Source organism: Necator americanus, chromosome III (genome assembly GCF_031761385.1).
Source record: "Necator americanus strain Aroian chromosome III, whole genome shotgun sequence".
Lineage (NCBI taxonomy): Eukaryota > Metazoa > Nematoda > Chromadorea > Rhabditida > Ancylostomatidae > Necator > Necator americanus.
In genome coordinates this window covers 10,996,588-11,017,920 of record NC_087373.1, presented here as the reverse complement: position 1 = coordinate 11,017,920, position 21,333 = coordinate 10,996,588, and the positions used below count along the sequence as shown (strand labels likewise).

Here is a 21,333-nt window from a genome sequence, read left to right as displayed (position 1 = left end):
TTCATTTGCGCTAATTTATGAATATTTATATCAACTGACGAAAATTCTAAAAGTGCAGCATTCTTTCCCAAAAAGGGTTGGAGTCAGCAGTTGGAATTCTTTTTTTGTCTTTATGGTTGTGATCTTGCGTTTCTTTTTATCTCTGTGCCTTTTTTTTGCATTTCTCAAAATTGTTCCGAACCAAAAATTGTTTTCTGTAACATCTTTTAGAAAACTCTTCGATCTATGTATTTTCCAAATGCTTTTTCTCCATTTCAGTGAGAATATACTTTGACGGAACAATAATTCACAGCTAAATCAATCAATTCAAAATTTAAAGCGTTAATAACTTAATAAAACCATATTTAGTATAGTTACCACCATAGTTCAGTGTTTGGCGTTCCTCCTTCATGTTATTATAGCACTATTTTATTTTAAGTGATTGGGTAATTTTCAACGAGCACAGGAAGGAGAAGTTTCTTCTACCTCACATAACTTTGGAACTGACCTCATTTGTGTGTTTTTAGCTTTCTATCCCTTTTTAACTCTTAGATACCTTCAATTTGCTATCACTTTCACCTGTAGGAGAGCATAGACTTTTTTTTTCAAAACTTGTCACTTTCTCTCCAAATGTTCAAAGATTTTCATCCCGTAGTCCTCAATTCTAGTTAAAATTACTTTGGTTTAATAACCTGTTTGAGTGAAAATCCACCAAAGCTGTACAGAAGATCATTTCTAAAAAACTATACCCGTGAAAATATATCCAACACGGGTGCCCGAGACTTGACGGCGGCAGAAAAGGGAGCCAGCTTCCGAGCGTAACAATCAGGAACGTAGAAAACGGCATGGAGCACTACACGATATCCTCCAGACAGGCCGAGATTTCGTCCAACGGCTGCTACTATGTCTCAAATAATCTCGTCTAAAACAATCTTCTAACGTCAGCGTACTACGAAATTGATGGCATTGGGATCTCTCCACGAGTAGACGAGGGTAGTTCGAAGGTGATGATGTGGTCGAGTTTTCCTTACAAACCCAGAAAAATGCGTGTGAAATAGCCGTGTGTGATCCGGAGCCAGGCATAATCGCAAGCATGCGGCGGGTTATCATCGTTCTAACACCAGTAATTGCGTTGTTGAGAAGACAGGATCACATAAAACTGTTTTACGGGCAGTCGGATTTCAGATCAAAGCTGCAGTGGTGGAACATCGGCTTTGGATGCAAGTTACATCAAATTGTTTTTGCGAGGAGTGATAACCTTTTTATTTGTGCTCTGCGTCGATAATTTTAAAGCAAAGACACAGAAACTTGGAACCGCAATGAATATAAAGCAATGAGGATACAGTACTCCAGAAAAAGTTCACTAAATAGTCATGACATCAACATAAACATTGCGCCCCGAACAAAACAGAGCTAAAAAAATAGGTCACGGCTCAACTGTTTGGTTTATCTGGAACAAAGGTTCTTAGCGTCGGTGTTGAGCAGTCGGAAAGGTTCCGCTGCAGCGTGATCGATCAAAAGTTCGAAACCGGTCGCAACCCAACTTTTCTTCCATCAATGGTCGTGAAATTGGTACCAGACTTGTCTGCGAGGAGAAAACCACTGATTTGAAACTTCGTCTAGCCCTTCCAAGTTACTGTATAGGCTAGTCACAAGATTATAAACTTCAAACGATTCTGAACTGAAGTGAATGCAGTGACACAATCTAAGCGGGTTGATTTACCCCATACACTCATTGGTTTATCCTTAAAGGTTTTTGGCTTCATTTTTAATCAAAACCAGCATCAGAGTCTGTTATATCTTCACCAAACCTTCAGCTTATCTATAGTTCTATATTCGAAACGAAGAATGGTTCACTGATCTCTGCTACTTCCACAGTGATAGACACCAATCGCGAATCAACAGCCGATTCACGTTGCGAAAAGAATAAAGTTGCTTCCTGGAATACCGACGTTGGTTTTAGGATTGGTCATATTGAAACAAACGATACTGTTATGAAATATAGGTGTCATCGCGGCCATATCAAACTTGAAGGATTTATGGATTAATTCGTAGTTTCCACAGGCGATGATCACAATAAAATATAAAATATTGGTCGGATATGAGCAAACTCATACTGAACGGAGTCAAAAAACTCCTGTGAATGAATTGAAGTGAGATAAAACATTAGAAATACTCCGGAGTCCAGCAAATGTAAGTATTAAGATGTGCTATTTGACTTAATTACAGCATTTTCGGTGTTAACTGTTGTGAACGTTGTTTTGCTTTTGTGTGTTCATCTAATAGAGTGGAACATTTGTCAGGAAGTAAAAGAGAAAAAAAGGTTTTTTTTTTGATATAGAAAAACTTCCAGAAAAAGTGCTGCATACTATAAGACTGCTTACAACGCTATTCCGTGAAAGTAAGGTATCCCTGAGAACATATTGTTATTTCTTAGTTTTTGCAGTAATTCACATAAGATGTATTAATTACCTTGCTCATTTTTTTTAGTACTACTATACTACCAAAACCTGCTACAGCACCGCGGCACTCTAATTCGACGCGCTGTTACCCGCTCCATCCCACATCACCCCTTGGCAGCGCCTGGGCACCAATGCGACGATCTGGGACCCGTCTCTCTGCTTTGAAATCCTATAATTTCGTGATGCAGAATCAAATAAGTGCAAATTTACACGGAATAAGCCCGATGTTGTACAGCATGATATTACTGCCACTGATCCACCAGTGCAACGAATTTTTGTGACATATGCTTTTAATCATAACTGCTTCATTTCCAATTTGTCATAGGGTATGTTGTTTCTTTCTTTTGAGCTTTTTTAAAGGTGCGCCCGTGCGTTGAGTCACCTGAGAATGCTATAATAAAATATGAGGAATTGTACTACATGTTTTATTGCTTAAACTTAATTTCTTTTTTGTTTGCCTAAGAAGTGTTGTCACAGGAACCGGCTCTTCCACGATATCACCTTGGTGAAATCATCGGAGGAAAAGTTGAAAAGTCTGAAATTCCCAATTCGGTGTGAAAAGCGGAACATGATGAACCTAGCGATAGCTACGACCACAGAAAAAGTTGAAAAAAGTTGTGATGGTATCCTCATCGCTGCCATGAGGGTTGGTTAACGACAGAAGGCCATATAACTGACGATGTTGGTATAATTCCCACGGAAACATAGGGATACAGGTATAGATCAGGAGTATGACCACGCTCACTTTTCGCTCCTAGTAGGTGCGAAAACAGTTCGCTTATTGCTCTTTCTGTACGTTTTGTAATAGGGGAGATGTTAGAGCGCGCTACGCTTGCACTCCGGCCGACTATCGCAGCAGCCTATCCACTAGTTTTACTTAAATAGGTAAATAGAATGGACCTTCCTCAAACCGTTTTTTAGGACGATTTGGGGAATTGATCGTGTTCACGTTCATACTCGAAATTTACACACCTAACACTAGATTTCTCTTTTCTTTTTTTCTCCTTCTCATTATTTTTTTCGTAGGCGAGATTACAACACCGTAAATTTCGTAGTATGCTTCGTTTGCTTTTCACCTTCGAAGTGAACGATTCACGTCGTTCGCGTCATTACATTTGGGAGCTGATTTCACATTTCATTATTTTCATATATACATGAAAATAACGAAGAAATCATGCGCACAAGGGTACCCAAGAGCTGTAAACAAATGCAAGGGGTACATACCGATGTGTTCTTCCGTGAAATATCTTTTCTCACCTTCACTGGTGCATTTTTTTTTATATCACGCGTCCCAGTGTGACAGCAAACAACCTCTTATGGTCTTTCCAGATAAATAATGACCCCTACACAACTACATTTGCAGAAGCAAATGTGAAGATCTACTTTTCACCTCATCAATCAAGTCGATCTTGTCCGTCACCAGTGCTGCTCAAAGTGTAAGTTTCGTACTTCATTTCACCGTAATCCAGTCAACGTTTCCATACTTTTACCGGATTGGATGATTGAGGTAGAGCGCTGCTTCAGAATAGAATTAATTACACCTTTTGCCTCATTTAGACGCGGGTCAGTACTACCAGAAGCCTATCGGTTTTTACTCGGCTTCTTCTTCTTCCCAAAATGAGGCAGTGGCGTGATAAATTTCCAAAATGAGGCAGTGGCCTTTTAAATTCTATTCTGAAGTAGCGCCCCACCCATTTCTCTACCGAAATGAAATATCTATTATTTAATACATCACTCTACCATTTTATTTCGTTTACCATTTCGTACTACATCATATCTGACGAAATTATTAATTAATGAAGAATTCAAAGTGCAATAATCTCTCTACGTAATACTATTTATTTGTCTCATTATCCAGCTTTTATTGGTGCAATAAGTATTTGCTTTTTTTAAATAAATAATCTCTTCAAAGGACAAACATACAATCAATAATGACTTTCTTTCATTATCGTTTACATTATGCATCCACTACTCCCAATGTTTACAGTTACGCTTTGCCCTCAGGCCTGCAGATGGCTAGCGATGAATTTTTCACGATAGATGAGTTCGTAGAGTTTCTAGTCGCCTCACAACATTATGCTGTGGTAATGGTGAGAGTGCTACACAGGATATCAGCTGGGGGCAATATGCTTGTGCTCCTCAGGTAGATGGACGTGGATTGAAGTACCGAGGGGCTTTTTGTGGCGCACTAAGCAACGTGGAGATCGAAGACCGAATAGAAAGTATTCGGTAGCTCCTGCTCTTGTGTGGCCGTTTCTCACTTGGTGACGATAGTTCATAAGACAGGTGGTGAAAAAATATCCGTTCCTTGACGCTCACCGTCTTTCGGTATATAGATGGTCTTACGGAGGATTTGCAGCTGCACTGATGACTGAAAAACCGCGTGAATCATTTTTTGAATGTGCAATTTCAGTCGCTCCGGTTGCTAACTTTTTCTATTTTCGTAAATCTAAGGCTGATGAATGATTAATAATTTAACGGGGTAACTTTCGCCACTACTTGCTGTTCCAGACGCATCGTACTCCGGAACAAACATGGGGAGTGCTGAGAAGTCCGCCTTCGATGCTAGCGATATTACTAAGAATTTGTAAAATTTCAAGAAAGAAAAGAAAAGAATTTTTTTTTTCTTCGCATGCTTCTGGTTCATTGATTGTACGATGGTTAGTTTTTGGTTGTTAAACGATCATCCCGCGAAGTTTTGTTCCGTCTTTGTTGTAGATGCCTTGGTGTGACGTAGATGGGCTTGTTTTCCTAAATCATTATGTGGTCGGTACAAATTTAGCTCAAGACGACGGAGTGAGAAAGCGGCCACACTCGAGGAAGCTTGGTGGATTGCCAGCTCCACTCGTATCCACAGTGGTAGCGGTGGTCCAACCGCGATAGCAACCGTTCAATCTCCTCGTCGCTTCGAGCGTACCGCTTACATTTTCAGGCATCATGTCATTTTGACTACCAACCACAATTTGTACACTTCCGTGACGCCAGCTTCTGACAAAACACAACCCAGTCTTCGCATCCTCACCACTTCTGACAACAGAGTCGATTTTCATTCGTCAGAACCGCATTCCATCCTTGAACGAATAATAAATGCGTGGCTTTTACATGAATGGAAAACTCAAAAAACTTTTCGACCAAATCGCTCTTTACAACCACCTGCACCTGCGCAAAGGCATCACCTCACGAATCTGAGGTGGTAGGGGTTTCAGGTGGGTTATGCCTATACGGGATCGTAGATTGTGGGGAAGAGGGTGATTCCGTCCATTTCTCTCTGTATCACTGGAAAAGTACAACCACGGAATGCTGTTTCTTATGACATCATTTACTAGAACGTGCCACCCTTTCACACCCTGCATCGCGGAAAAAAACACATGCATGACAGCACGACAGCCGCAGAACTACAAGCAAACGCATAAAAAACACTAAAAAAACGAAGAAAACCCATTGAAAGAAAAAAAAAACAGATTATAGCCCATCGGGGCGACTAGCAGCTACCACTAATTTTCAATACGGAAGATGGGTGACTCATTAGCAAAAATTTTCGTGCATCGTCATGCTTTCTGGAAAACATCTGATTTTGAAACCGTTAAATTATCCATCCAGCTTCATGGAAAGGATTTGTTTTTATTTTGTGTTTTGACTTGAATACATACGATTCTTGCATCGTTTCTGAATGTTTTCACTTAGGAGTTGAATGCTTACCTTAGGTAGAGCTTTTTTTGTGTCTTCAGACAAAACAACTACTCATTGAGTTGCCATTGAAAGAAGAAGGAGAAAAAAGCAAAGTTTAGGAGCAAAAAGCAAAGCAAAGTTTCAGTTTTCCCGAAGGCGGCGAACCCCACTTATTAACTAAGTCATTGTGTATTCTAGCTACACGTTCATAAACCTCAAACAATTCTGAACTGAAGTGAAGCCGTTGGCGCATCCCAAGCGGATTGAATAGCGCCAGACACTTCACCCTTTTAGACTTCATCCTGAGTACTTTCAGTATCACTATGACACCAAATAATTGTGAAGTAATTGAAATTCTTGCCTTAGTATCTTCTATTTCCTCATATTTGTTTCATTTGCTTAATTTTTTTTAATTAGTCACATTAGACAATGCACAAAAAAGAAGAGTGAAGTTTGAAAAAGTGCCAACAGGAGCCATAAAACGTGACTTTTTACTGTGAATTATTTTGGATTAGGTGTGCTTTTATAAGCAAACCGAGCACATCATTAATGCAGTAAACGAACGCCAAAATCCTCTCAGTAAAAACGAAACGATTACAGTGACCAAAATTCAAAAGGATCATAGCACAAAAAAGCAGTTGAAGATGATATGACTTTTACTTCTAAAAAATGCGAATAGTTCCAAACCCAGCGTTACACTGAGATTGTGGAGTGCTACAATTCAGCTACAAGCTTGGTTCGAAGATCACGAATGTGATTTGAGCCTTCATTTCGACTCAGGTTGATACATAGACCGGTTCCATATTCATCTGAGCAGGTCAAAGCAAAGTGTTGTTCTGTCTGACAAAAACGGAAAAGCAAGGAGTTTATACAGTCTCAGTCGTGTAGCCATGTCGTCAAAACGTTCGACTGCGTCTGCATGATCAATGGTTCGAAATCGCTCTACTGCCGACCATGCCTTTCCTCGTTCCGAACTCGATAAATTTGGTACCGGACTTGTATGAGATACATTGCTGTGAGATTGGACACATGTTCACTTTAACCTTAACAATCCTAAGCGATTCTCGAAAGAGAACGAACGCGCGCTTCATCCTTTATCACGTGTTCCTTCCTGATTTTCTTCTTACATGCTCCTTCGAGGAACGAAAGGCCACTCATGCCAGGGAGCTGATCACACTCCCCTCTCTCTACATTGGTCTAAATTTTCTAAATCACTTCTGTTGAAGTACAATTCTATAGTTGGCCCGTGATTTCGTACGATCGCCGTTGATCGTACTGTTTCATGCTGCGTCTTCAATACCAGATTTCTCCTGCGTTCGAGTTCCGTCTTTTCTTTTTCGTCGCCTTGCCGTTTATCCTTTTTCTACCTCATAGAGCTTATCACATTATTTAATAATGACTTCAGTGGTTCAACTCTATTTTTATTCTTTAATCATACGTTCCAAACTTCCATGACCCACAACATGTCTTTGTGGTATAGTGGTGATAAGAAAAAGAGAGGATGTTTATTTAAGCTGTAAATAAGCTGCTTTACTTTACCTGCTCTAATTAATTTTTCAGTTCTTTTTTATGTTCATTTACGTCTTCCGACGGACAACTAACTTCTACGCACTACCTTAGAGGGATTTCTCTTCTCTTTAAGAATTATTGGAGAAATTCAATCACAGGAGATCGGCAGATTATCGTGCAATTTCAGGGAACATGAGGAAAATTGGGCAAAAGCCATGACGTAAACGTGTGATTTGTGAATTCTAAACAGTTCCGATTGTGTCCGATATGCATAATTCCGCTGTTAGATTAATATGTAGTGTTCGAATCGCTAGTGGAATAACTTCTAATGAAAAATTTCAGCGAGAGAAAGGAAACGAAAGTAAAATAGAGAGGAAAAAAGAAAGATAAAGAGGCGAACAGTCGTAATTATTTTCATCAGCTACCGACAAAGCTGCTGCTTACTCATCCCAGGGTAGCTTTCACTTGCATATAACCAATATCCTTCGGGATGGGGTCCTATTCCTTGAAGTCACCTTCGGTACAGAAGTGACACTTGTATCCCCTTTAGGCATGTGCAAAATGAAGATGCTGAAACGGCATCATCAGTCAATTCCAGGCAAATTCTCATGTGATGATTCGCGGGATCATTCCCAGTGAAAAAGAAAGATTTAATTCTAATGATAAAAGCAGATTGGCGACCGGGTGGCATAAACAGTTTCGGGAATGCATTGTGGATTCCTCAACATGAAGTTATAAAAAGTTTTGAGAGCTGGAAAAGGTCGTTAAGGATGTCGAAAAATTGGGAAAAAGTGAAGAGAGCCAGTAGGAGACAAAAAGATGGTATTAGCTGATAAATAAACATGTGCTAAGGGATTCAAAATTTAGTGAACGTCAGAAAAGTTCAGCTGAATAAACAGAGGTAAAAACAAATTCAGATTTGGTCCCATTAGCTGAATAAGTGCTCTGGATGGTATTCTGTCACTGTGTATCGAAAAAATATTGATAACTGAAACGCGGTCGAAGAATATTTTTCAGGTCCCAATATCTCTGATTAAGAAATGGATGAAATGTCTCAAGAAAGAAAAGTGGTAATGGATGCGATTTTGATAATTGCGTTTGAAATAAAGTCGCTTAATATTTGAATAAATGATCGAAGAAGTGGTTGAAACTAGTGTAGCGAAAACAGTTTAGCCAAGATCATGGCACACGTTCACAAAATGACAAAAAATTATTAGATTATTAGACAAATTAGACAAATTATTAGACAAAAAATGACAAAAATAAAAAAATTATGAAAAAAAGGAATAAGGCCAACCACACGTTGGCCTTATTCCTTTTTTTCTGCCAACATCCTTTCTTCGTTGATTGGCAACACGAATGAAACTGGGTGCTTGAATAAAGGATAAAAGATAAAGTTCCTGGTGTTAATCAATCCGCTTAGGATGCGCCCCCACGTTCACTTTAATTCAGAATCGTTTGAGATTTGCGAACGTGTATCTGGCCTATACTTGCAGTGGCTAGCCGATGTCGACCAGGAGGGATGAAGGGCTTGGTGAGCACTAGGGCGGATTCGAACCTCCGATCGATCGTGCAGGAAGCGGAACCTCTAACCGCTACACCGCTACACCACCGTGCTTGAATAGTAGCTAACATTACCTGACGTGAAACCTTATCTTTACCAGTACGATGATGATCTTCACGTCATTTCATGCTGACAGACTATTCTGCGCTAGATTTTGAGGAGAAAGAGGCAGAAATACTTCGAATTATGTTTCCAAATTTTATTTGTTGCAGAACTGCTCACATTCGTTCAAGAAGAGGATATAATTCTTTCATTTTTCAGTGATTAAATCGTAAGATAATTCTTTCATGCTTGGATGCTGGAACATTTGTTTTAAGAAATCCGTTCAACTCTGTCGATGAAACTACGAGTAGTTTACTTCGCAGGCCCGCCGCACTGAAGCCTGAAATTTTTCCTGTACTAGTAATTCTTTAGATGTTATTCTTACTAATTTCATACAACGCTCTTTGCTAGCGAAGAAAAGCGCGAGAATGCGAATTTAAAAAAACCATGGGAATTTTACTTCTTTCCACGTGCTTTTTAAGGATTGTCTTTAACTTCCGCTTGGTTTGATAAAGCTTTTCAGGGCACCTTGCCTTTACAGGAAGGTAGACTCGTCCACAACTGCTTTTTGTTCTTCTCTTTCTTCTCTTCTGTCTCTCACCATCGAAGATATATTTTTTATCACTCTTTCTGCCATCTCTTTTGCAAGTAAAAAGTAAAGAACCCATATGCTTCCTTGAAATAACATGGAAAATTCCATTAAAAGTAGCGTTTCACGAAGTTGACGTGATACGGAGATCCCAGGGAAAACCCAGGGTTTGGGTATTAGATTTCGGAAACGAGTGTTGCCCTGCTCACATCTTTTTTTCTTTTTTCGTCCTTCAAACACCAGCGTGAAAATACAGAAAGGAACAGAAACACAATGGTGGCGCGTTCTCTGCCGTTGCTTTCTTGTTGTCTTCTCGGAACTAACGGCAACATTAGTTTTTTCGACCTGACTCGAGAGTATTCGATGAGCTCATTTCTAAAGATATCAATAAAACTAGGGCGGGTAGGTGTATCGGTTAGAGGTTCCGCTTCCTGCGCGATCAGTCGGAGGTTCAAATCCGCCCTAGTGCTCACCAAGCCTTTCTTCCATCCGGCGTCGATAAATTGGTGCCAAACTTGACAGACTTGTCTGCGAGGATAAAAGCACTGACTTGACACATCGGCTAACCACCGCAGGTTATTGTGCAGACCAGTTACACGTTCGTAAACCTCGAACGATTCTGAATTGAAGTGAACGTGGGAGCGCATCCCAGGCAGAGTGATTAATGCCAGAAACTTTATCCTTTATCACTTATCAATAAAGCTAAAAACAGGAAAGCCAGCAGACCGGTGTGGCTTATTTTCTTTCAGTTGCGGTTCGAAAGGCAGCTTTCCAAGGTTATGCGTTATTGGAGGCCAGTTGTCTTTAGTCGCTTATTTCAGAGTGTAAAACTTGGAGATTTGTTTAAGCATGTTAATCGCAACGCAATGAAACTGCGTCTTTATCGCTGGTGTTTCCCTGAGCTCAGCACATAAGTCATGGTTTTAGGATTTACATGCTTCAGTCGGTCTCCTCCAGCCCTTCATCTCTCTACTTCATTTCCTTTTCATAGCAACACAACAACGATTTCCCTGTATTGCAAGATATTTCCGTCAGATTGTCGTTAGATTCTCTGTTGTTTACATTCAAAAACGTGTCACAGCAAAGGAATTCACAATGTATATATGAGGTTGCATGCGTTATGCGATGTCAGTGACAGCGCTGAGTTGGTCTGCTCGAACGTTCCTGGGAAACAGATGGGTTCTTGAATGTTTAAAAGACACGGAAGATGTTGTGAGCGGAAAGGAAACGCTTTCTTTCGTTATTCTTTTTGTGATAGGGAAAAGTAGAGGCGTTATCGGCTAGTCTCCTGAAATGGCTGCGAAAACACATATTCTTGTTCAACGCAAGTGACTTTCTTCCTTTCCTTCTAGAGGAGAAATTCATTTGTGACTTTCTAGGAATTTTCCTGAGTTTCAGCCCTTGCAGAATGGAGATGAAGTAGCATTTACTGTCTTTCCATCTGACAGGACTCTCTTGAAAGTTTGAAGCCAGGGTGATCGTGGCGGTCGGTACGAGCAATCCGCGTGGAGGAAGTATGCGTCGAAAATGTAATAATACGACAAACAACACGACGAGAGCCGAGTATAGCAAACTGCAGGAGAAAGACCTTTCAGTGATTCCAGAAGGGGTTGAAAAATTGAGTTACAGTTATAATTTCAGCCATTGGGCGGGTTCAACACAGTAGGTAAGAGGTTTGATTGCGGCTGCACGGTCGATGATGATGTCGACCGTGCAGCCGCAATCAAACCTTTTGATGAAAAAATGATGTCGATGAATCGAAACCAGCAATGCTTTCCATAGCTACGAAGTTTGATAGGTGCCTCTTTGCGCCCCTCCTTTCGTTGATTGCTTTCACTTTTCAGAAGACAGCTCCCTGTCTCAGTTCCTTCATCCAACACAAGTATGGAAACCTGGCAGAAAACCTTCGGAAATCTTTTTGTAGGCCTTCTTACTTTCATAAATCTTTCAGAGAGTAGATTCTACAGAATGGAAAATTAAGAATATACATGAAAACAAATGTTGGCAATATTATTATGTCATTTCACAGAGAATTTCTTGCATCGTCCGATAACAATGTCCTGATTTTTTTTGCTTTTTCTCGTTTTTTTTTCTATTTCTTTAGATGATTAGAGAGTCAAATCACCAAAGCTCAACGTTATACACCTCATTCTGTATTTAATCGAGAGTGCACGGTCGCTCAAATTGCGCATGTGATTTCGGCTGAGTTTGGAGGACATCGAGTGAAGTATAAAAACTCAGAAAGAAAGGCTCTATCGTCTCATTAAATACGAAAACTAAAGCCTTCAGGTTGGGTAATTTATTCTTCTCCTGTTGTCATTTTGACTTGACACTCTAATATTACAAAAATCTTTAAAACAAAGAAACCGTCACACCACCGTCACGAAGAGCGCAAAATTCTCTGCTTAATGACATACAACATTTTCCAGCATTTTCTAATCCTGCGTACATTTCTGAGTTTGAAAGAAAGCGGTCGCGGTTCATTCCTCAACCCAATAGTTTGCCGAGATGTCGTATTGACTTTTGATAAGCTGTACACGAGGTTGTTAAATAATTTTATTTGCTAACTCGCGAATCGCGTTTTTCAGAGACTAAAATGGGCGATTCATTTGACAACTTAAACGACGAAACCTCTCCAGCACTTAGCAGATCCACCTTTTCGATCACTAAATTAGCGGCTACACTGAATGCTCACTTTGGATCGGAGGCGCCTAGCATTCACTGTTGATTGATCGATCACAAGAGCGAATGGTTCGATTGTCTCATTTAGATCAGAAGAATCATCCGAGATATGGTGCAAGTTCCCGCGTTATCGACAGACATTCGCCCTCGCGGTACATATTAGGGTTTTTAGCTTAGATCTAAAATGCCCGCGGCGATTCTCGAGTCAACCTTTTGGAATCGTGCGCCAAGATTATAGATGACAGAGATTAATGGAAATGGTGAGATATGGCTTTGTACGAAAACCGACAATATAAACAAATATTAATACAATACGAAATACAACATCTAACTATGCCGAGGTTCATTGGAAGCCGAACTTTTCAGTTAATTTGCAATGTGCAGCTGAATATTATTGACTTTTAAATGAAGCACTGTTGCTGATAAAGAAGATCGTAGCAGCTAGGCAGTTAATCCACTTTCTCAACTGCTGTCTGCATCATGGTGTTACTCCCAATTTTATTGGCCAAAAACGAGTGTGCAATCTGCGCAGGCTACCAGAGGACAGAGACCAAGTACGAGCAATTCAACAGTTCTTCCGCATCGTATTGAAGAAGAAGCGAGACGAAGTATACGCAGTGAAAAAGAAGTGTGCGTGGAAGAAACAATATTGTGCAAAGTACTTTGAAGATCGTCCCGGAAAGAGACTTGTGAGTAGGTCGATTTGGATATCCAACTCTATTCGATCCAACCTCGAGGGAAATCTACGTAGAATATTCGATCGCCTTTTAGAGTAGATCACGAAGCAACAATGCACCACCACTAAGTGCTGTAATCCTTCCTGGCAGGAGGAAGCACAATACTGTTTGTAACGATATGCTATCAAATGTTTCTTGAGTGACCGTGTTAAGAGAATTAAGACTTTTCGAGAATGCGCGGTCGGTTTTGGAATTGGATCCTAGTTTTTCTCCGTCGCAGAACATTTCAACTGTAGTTCAACTGTAGTTCTGCGCAAGATCCCTTGCACCCTACATGAAGTTCAAGATAAGCTCCACAAGAAACCCAATTTTAACTATATGAACTAACTAACTATAGGAAAAGAAACCAAAGATCACTCAGGGACAATCAGTCAATACCTTTCCGATGTGTGTTCTTTAAACAACAAGACGGTAACCCAGATACAGATGCGAAATTGTGCCTCTTTACAAACGTTGTATATAAAAAGGTACTTCGATTTCGTGAGAACACAACTAAGCCTAACACTTCTCTTGCACCAAAGCAAGGCATTAAGGAAGTTCGAGAGTTGATTAACTTTAAACCAAAAAGGTTATCTACAAGTGATAAAGGTAGGAGTTTCTGGTCATTCCACACCAGCTGGATATTGAAATAACACTAGGCACATGCCAAATTCGTCACTATATGGTTTGTCCTCCGTTAGTAAGTTCATGGAGAAGAGCCCCTTTCTAAACGACGAGTGGATTAGTGTCGCAAAATCACCTACCAGCACTTCTGCTCTTCTCTCTTTAAGGTCTTCCTTTTCTCGGTGGTAAGAATCATTATCCCAATTAATGATAGCTCTGGGACTTCGCTCTCTAAACTTTGCGGCTTTCTCTTCTCTACAGGTAAACGAAAATCTTCAGGGTAGGAGGCAATGGTCCGATCCCGTATAAAACTTTGGCGCAGCAGCAACATCCGCTAAGCAAAAGCTTTTACACGAGAATGATGAGCTCAATTTTACTACGATACCCTCCACCCGTGACTCCCACGTCCAGCGTAAGGAGGAGAGCTTCTGGAATTGCGATTTCCCATGGGTGGTCTTAGTCGTAATGACGAACTCGGAGATCTCCTCCTGTTAATTCCATTTTAGGCCGTGGGAGCCAATGTGAAGTTCCTCAGGCGTTCTTCTTGGGCTAACTTGGGCGTTGAAATTGCAAATTATGAGCTAGTAGAAGGCATGATCTTCTCGGTAGAACTTCCCTAGGTCCACATTGACATTTCGACTTCTTATTCTTCGTAGCTTGATGTGGGAGTGCTAGCGACGAAGATAGTCGAAGCACTTGTTAGACCACATCGTCTCATCCGCAAGCGATTCGGGTCTTAAGTTGTTCGAAAGAGTCGATGTTCTTTGCCATACTTGTGTTGACGAGGACGCCTATTCCTTCATCTCCTCTACTGTCGCATGTTTCTAAGAACAGTTCTTCTCCAGTTTGAATATACAGCGTTGAAAGGGTGACGTCGTCTCTTCTTGGCCGTTACGATTACGTCGTATTTAATCTTCTTGGCTTGCATCGTGAGAACTTCGATGGCCACTTTCGATGCAAGCGTACGTGCAGACCGTCATCCTAGTCGTTTTTCCGTATCGGCAGCTTATATGACTCCTGCAACGCCGTCTTTCTTGGCGCCATCATACCAGGCTTTCCTCCGGAATCGGAAGACTCTTTTCTATTATTGTGACATGCATGAAATTTTAAAACCCATGGACAAGTTGCATGCCTCTAGTCCCACGGGTTTGTGGGAGAACGTTTATCTTCCCAGAGTAGACATATTCGACGCGACTCAAAGCCGTCTCCCTTGCACCTCCCAGATACTTGATGCAGGCTTCAGGTCGGATCGACGTGAGGGTTACAAGGATGCCGTCCTGGCTCAGCGGAAACAGAGAGTCGATCCCCTGACTAACCCACCTCTCAAGGCAGGCACAAGGTCGCTTTTGGTCCTCGATTACTCCTTTATTCATCAACTGAGGATGCGTTACGTAACCTCGCGACTAAACTGCTGCGATCTCTCTAAAGAGAGAGATCAGTGAGGTCACTGAAATACCACCGAAGAATTTGAAATGACAGCTAACTCGGAATCGTTTATACGATACCATCTGTACTACACCAATCATATATTATTGATAATATTTGTATTATTTGCAATGTATTATTTGCCCCCCGCAGGTAGACCAGTAGACTGCTTGAAATCCGGCGTCATCTACTTGGTTTCTTGCACGAACTGTGGCGACGAGCATGTTGGTGAAACGGCACGACAACTATATGTCCGCATCGAAGAGCACGTGAATGGAAAGAATAGATTGAGAGAATAGACTCTTTTAGGTGCCCACAGAACACAAAAACACGGTAAAGCCGATTTTGAAATCAGGGTCCAAATCTTAGCGCACGGATTCAAAACGTTGGCTCGAAAATCGCTTGAGGCATTTTGGATCCAAGCCCTAAGTTATACCGCAAGGCCGAATGTCTGTCGAATGACGGGAAATCGAGCCATACCTCGGATTCTTCTGATCTGAATGAAACCAACGAATCATACGCTCTCGTGATCGAGTCAGTCAACAGTCAACATGTATGCTTGGCATCTCCGACCAGTGGTGAGCATTCAGTGTAGTCGCTAAGTTGGTTATCAGAAAGGTGGAGTTTATCTGATTAGTTGTGGAGAGGTTTGGTCGTTTAAGCTGTGATTTGAATCGACCACTTCAGGCTCCGAAGAAAAGTGATTTTGCCGATTGGTAGAAAATGAAATTATTTAACAGTCTCGTACAACTTATGAAAAATTAATGCGACATCCAACCATGCCGAGGTTCATTGAAAGTCGAACTTTTCACTTTGTCGAGAGTTCTTCCTGAGTTGATTAACTGTTGCTATAGGAATTGGGCGAAGGTGTACGGCAGGAAAGAACCTGGAAAGGAATCGCGACTCTACTCGTCCTTATGTTTGTTTGTTCACTGATTGGCTTAGCCTCCCATCTGTTCACACCAGGTTAGTTGCTATCATAATCATGCTATATAATAACGCGCTTGGTCTGTCACGTGTGTGTAGCTGGCATAACTATGAAATGGAGTGCGGCGTGTCCACCGGCGTCGAATTGGTGCGCCGGCGAAAGATAGCTATAATTCTGGATGCGACGAGTCCAGCGGCGTCGGTTTGGTGCGCCGAGCCAGATATCCATAGAATGAGGTGCGACGGGTCCCATGGTGTCGGAGTCCCGCGGAAAATGGCTCCCAGTAACTTCGTTTGCATGTTACAAAAGGTTAACGTAGAACATTATCTTTCTCAGTATGATAAAGTCTTCCACATCATTTTGTGCTAAAAAGTCATTCATTGATAACTCTAGGAGGGGAACCAGAGGAAAACCCAAATTTGGAGATATACTTTCAAATTGTGTCTGCATTGTGTTGGTATCGACGGAATGTTTAAAGCCGAATTCTCAATATTCTCCAAATGTAGAACTGACGCCGTTAGAAAGAAAAATAAGAAATCTGCCTTTATTCATAATAAAAAAAAATGAAGAAATATTGTTAGAGATACGCAAGCCTAATTTCACAGAAAAGGGCACTAATATTGATTTTCGTTGATCAGTGAAGGGGAGCAAGGCGAACTCCACGGAAAGTCTGAAGTCCGGCTTTAGCCAGACGTTCAGGCTGATTTGTTTGGTAACTTTATTGACGTCGGCTATTGTTTCTTGCTCGGGCGGGTGTATCACAGTCGGTGATAGGTCCGCTGTAGCCGCATGGCCGATGGTTCGAAACCGCCAAAAGTGGCGGCCAAGCCCTCCATCCTTCCCACGTTGATGAATTGGAACCAGACTTGTCTGGGAGGATCAAAACACTGACTTAATCATCGTCTGGCCCCGCAAATCCTTTGGTGGCCACGCGCTTACCAAAATCTCAACGATTTCAAATTGCAGTAAAGGGCAAGAGGATGAGGATGTCAACAGCAGTGACTTTATCCTTTATCGTTTTTATTATTTTTGCCTCTAATGTATGCGTGTCATCTGCGTAGTCATAAATAGATGCCATGTTTTTGGCGACTCCTTTACTTTCTGTTCCTAACGCAGGCAAATAGGAGTCAATGAGGGGGAATGACGCTTACACTTTGTTCATCCGTCCAATCCTTCAGAGCAGAAACTCAGATTTTTGGTATCCTTATCATTCTCTGTTTCTTTCTCCTCATCCTCACCTGTACAAATATCTATGAATTATTTACGTATTGACAAATCAGTTTGAACGCTTAAACAGTGATTGTTTACTAGCTACTACGTACGGAATTCGTAACTACTATTCCAACTCAACAACTATTTATTCTCATTCTCTTTGCATCTGATCATCTTTCGTCCCTCACGTACATTCGGTTCCATCATTCGTAGCTTTAACCTTGTTCTAGCACTCCATTCCTCATTTTATGAGGTTAATACCTGTATTCGTGTAACGGAGAGTCTACGTCACATTTCTGTTGTCAGGTAATTCCTGGAAAATTCTGCAATTGTGGGAAATATAAACAATTTTTCCATCCATCGATTTCAAAACACTGTATCTTGTTAACATACATAAGCGAACTGTTGCAGTATTGCGGTTTTCAAAATATAGCTGTTTTTCGGACGTTGGGCACCTCCAAATAACGATACGCTATAACGTAGAAAGTATTCTGTCCACTAGCTGACATTTCCCATCTTACACACGAACATACCCTAACTCATCACATAGATGGGTAAAGAGAAATAGATTCCCCAATAAATTTCGTCCACTCTTGAAAAAATCTTTGCAAATTCTTCATGGTTTTCGGAAAGTACAAGAACTCCTCCAATACCAAAGCCTGAGTCAAGGGCTGAGCGATTATTCTAGCAACTGATGAAACCCTGCATATTCTTTTGCATTTTGTAAATAAATTAAACTACCAGCTGATATCATCAGTGCATTTAGTCCTCGCACTCAATACTGGGATCCAAGTGCACCTCGATGATACTGAGTGGATTATAATCATGCAAAATTCAGGAGGAGATAGTCTAACCCAAGACGACAATGGCAAGTTTCAAGGAATTACATTGCTACCCAACCGGATCTGCACTCAGTTAAGGTGGTTCGTTATGAGATTCTATTTTGGTCTCTCACAATTGGTTGGGGAAACCGGAACTCCCTGAAACGGCTGCCTCAAATAATGAACTATGGAGCACCATTTGTAGGCGACAGTGCAATCGTTTATACAAAACATTCTTCATGGTCCTGTCGGTTGTCTCTGGACAAAATGGAGCCCAGAACGCCTACTTAGATTTAATCCGGTACTTTTCCAAAACTCTTTTCTTTTCTTTGAAGTTTGAATTCTAATAGTTGTTCAAAGGTCGTAACTACAAATGCCTTAAAACATAAGTAGGGCTTAGGATCCTTTATGTATATAGGGGTATAGGATGTTCATGAAGATTGGAGCCATCGTTTTCCATAGAAACACACCAACAAATCTTTTGAGCGTTCTCCTTGTCGTTTTGGTAAGCCCATAACTCTAATTGGCCCAGTAAGAAATCTAAACCAAAATCAAGGAAGTTCTTGCGTTGAGTTAATATTATTTAATTTTATTAAACCTATGATTCAATATCTTAACCAAGTCGTTGTTTTTAATGCTTCTGGCCATGGATCTATCCGCTTCCTTCCTTTGATTATCGATATTTTTGTGCTCTCTGTACACGGTTGTCTTCCTATGTTCGTTTCTCTCTTATATTTTCTATGTGGTGCCATTGTTGAGTTTGGATATTCGGAAGAGAAAAAGAACTGGAAATATTTGTTTGTCACAGGACGACAGGAAAATTCAATGCCACGTACAAGGTCTCAATCTTGGACGGAGAGCTAGTGTGAAGTCGTCGTTGTTCGGGGAAAACATTGTTAGTGTGATAAAGCTCCGAAGAGAAAACTTTTCTGCCCCGCTTCTTATGGAACAACAGGGGAAACTTCTCATTTCATTGCATGTTTAGTTAAACTCACTCGGAAAGTTGGATTTAACTAGTTTTTTTATAGTGCCGTGCATGATAGAAATTATAATGGGTCTTTGCCTATGGAACTAGAGAGAAAGTGAGTTTCCGACGTATTTTACTGGAGATCTTCCCAGTATTTTTCTTGTTCTCCTTCTTCTCTTAATTGACAAAAAATAAGGAGTTTGAAAGAATTGGAGGGCAGAGAGGAGTTCTTCTTATGCTCTTGTGCTTTTGTTTTGCTGTATGTAGACTATTAATAGAAAGTTAATGTTGCATTGTCCTCCGATGGAAGTAGATGGACCAAATTTTTAGTAGAAAACCATATTATTTACTATTTCTCCACCAGTAGAATGTGGAAGAGGACATTAGTGAAAACCTTGCGGTATGCAATAGGTGTTCTGTTGCATTTTGAGACGGCTTGTGTTATAAGGTGGGCGTTACAAAAACCGACGGCGAAACACTACGGTTTTTTAAATGGAGTCCCATTAGTTACGAATACGTTGGTTTTTTTGAGTTCTTTTCCCTTTGTGCTCTCTCGAATCCATCACTCAAGATTCCAGGTTTTCTGGCAAGATGGCCATCTACTACTCAGAATCTCCCGAGTCGCTCACTAACTGATTCGGATCACCAGCGAAGGACTAGAACTGGGAGTATGAAATTCCCCGATCCCGCCTCATTCTAGGGACGTTTTCGATCTTCATTGGAAGGCAAATTCTGGGATTTTGTTCTACTTCTGATATTACACCAGATATTCGCTCTCGGAACCGATAAGTCGGGTACTATCCCCAAATCCACTCCTTTACAGTTGGTCGTTTTTCATAGAGAATTCCGCAATTATTTTTAAGTCAGTGGACGACGGCAACAAGAAAACCCACAAGATGATACTCACTAGGAACTCAAATTAACCGATAAATAGCTCATTAGTAACTGGGATAGTGAAAGTATCAGTACCAATTTACAGACAGTTTGGTGGTCTAGGAAAGGCAAGAAGCTTCCGGCTTTTCTCAGCAAGGATAAAGAGGAGGAAAATTCGATGCTGCTGATCAGGTGATAATTCCTCTGTAGGCTTCTGACAACTTTTTTTCAAAGTAGTTTTCCTAGCTACACAGATCGGAAAAGCTATCCGAGTGTGATACAACAAAAGTGTTCAAAAACTAACGAGAAACAATTACCAACATTCATTCTTTTCGTATGGGATAAGGAGACCCGCGAACTAAAGCAGATGGACGATGAAACTGAACAGAACGTAGGCAAGAACATTTTGAGGATGTATTCCTGCAACAAGTCCGTGTTTTAGAGCATATCACTATCTTTATGCAGTGCAATGGGTGGTGATGCGAGGCGAAGAATTTCTTGTCACTTTTTGGGCAGATAGACTCCAAACGCACATCTCCATGACCATCTGTGATCACACGTCGGGTAATTGCGAACTGGTTAGGAATTGTTTGAAAAAAATAGAGGCAGCACAAATTCCACTATTCTCAGCCACAATGACTGTAAAGTGCCTGGTACAGATGTTCGAACACAGGTATTAGCAAAACGTGTCTGAAATTTCCGACTTCTCGCATCCGCATTGAGCAGTGACGATGCTATTTATATCCTTTTGCCGCGAGCAGCCATGCGGATGAGCAGTTACCAACATATAACTAAAGCCTGTATCCAGGTAAGGTAAGGTGGCCTTACTCGGCGTGAACAAGTCTTATCTGTTGTGCTGATTATAGAGAGGTACGGCGAAAGGAGCAGAAGATATGAAATGGGCTAAGTCACATCATTCCGCTCAATAGAGAACTTTGACGTCGTGGAATTAAATGCCTATGATAAAAACAATGACATCGTGTAAGTAATTTTAATGCTGTTCTTAGCCTTGTTCACAAACTTAGATTTCTAACTTGGTTAATTTAATTCTTAATATAATATCATCCTATATAACAGGAACCTTATTCTATCACGTGTATATTAGAAAAAAGGATAAAGTCCCTGGCGTATCAAACCATTTGGGATCCGCCTGACGTTTTACTGGAATTTGTAATCGTTGAGGATTTGGAACGCGTGTTGGTCTATAGAATGACTTGCGAGGCCAACCGGTGATAAAGTCAGTGTTATTATTCTCCCAGACAAATCTGGTT

The 21,333-nt window shown here is 40.8% G+C and overlaps 2 protein-coding genes across 3 annotated transcripts in view; one reads left to right on the top strand and one right to left on the bottom strand.

Moving 5' to 3' along the window:
- Window positions 1-2,046: 2,046 nt before the first annotated feature.
- Window positions 2,047-21,333, top strand: part of RB195_009235 (uncharacterized protein) — a gene marked incomplete at both ends in the record, with an annotated part of 20,548 nt that continues 1,261 nt past the window's right edge. The window contains 9 exons of one of the 2 annotated variants that reach the window (XM_064189690.1): window positions 2,047-2,132; window positions 2,919-3,087; window positions 3,771-3,877; window positions 4,429-4,584; window positions 11,659-11,734; window positions 16,116-16,227; window positions 18,240-18,324; window positions 20,186-20,254; window positions 20,309-20,453. In XM_064189690.1, coding sequence (XP_064047273.1) covers window positions 2,047-2,132; window positions 2,919-3,087; window positions 3,771-3,877; window positions 4,429-4,584; window positions 11,659-11,734; window positions 16,116-16,227; window positions 18,240-18,324; window positions 20,186-20,254; window positions 20,309-20,453 — 1,005 coding nt within the window. Of the gene's footprint in view, window positions 2,133-2,918; window positions 3,088-3,770; window positions 3,878-4,428; window positions 4,585-10,593; window positions 10,608-11,658; window positions 11,735-16,115; window positions 16,228-18,239; window positions 18,362-20,168; window positions 20,255-20,308; window positions 20,505-21,333 lie in introns of those variants that run through there. The other variant, XM_064189691.1, reaches the window with a different exon arrangement.
- On the bottom strand, window positions 5,225-5,491 carry RB195_009236 (uncharacterized protein; the record flags this gene model as incomplete). The annotated part of the gene is made up of 1 exon (XM_064189692.1): window positions 5,225-5,491. The coding sequence occupies one exon, from the start codon at window positions 5,489-5,491 to the stop codon at window positions 5,225-5,227; it is 267 nt and encodes an 88-aa protein (XP_064047275.1).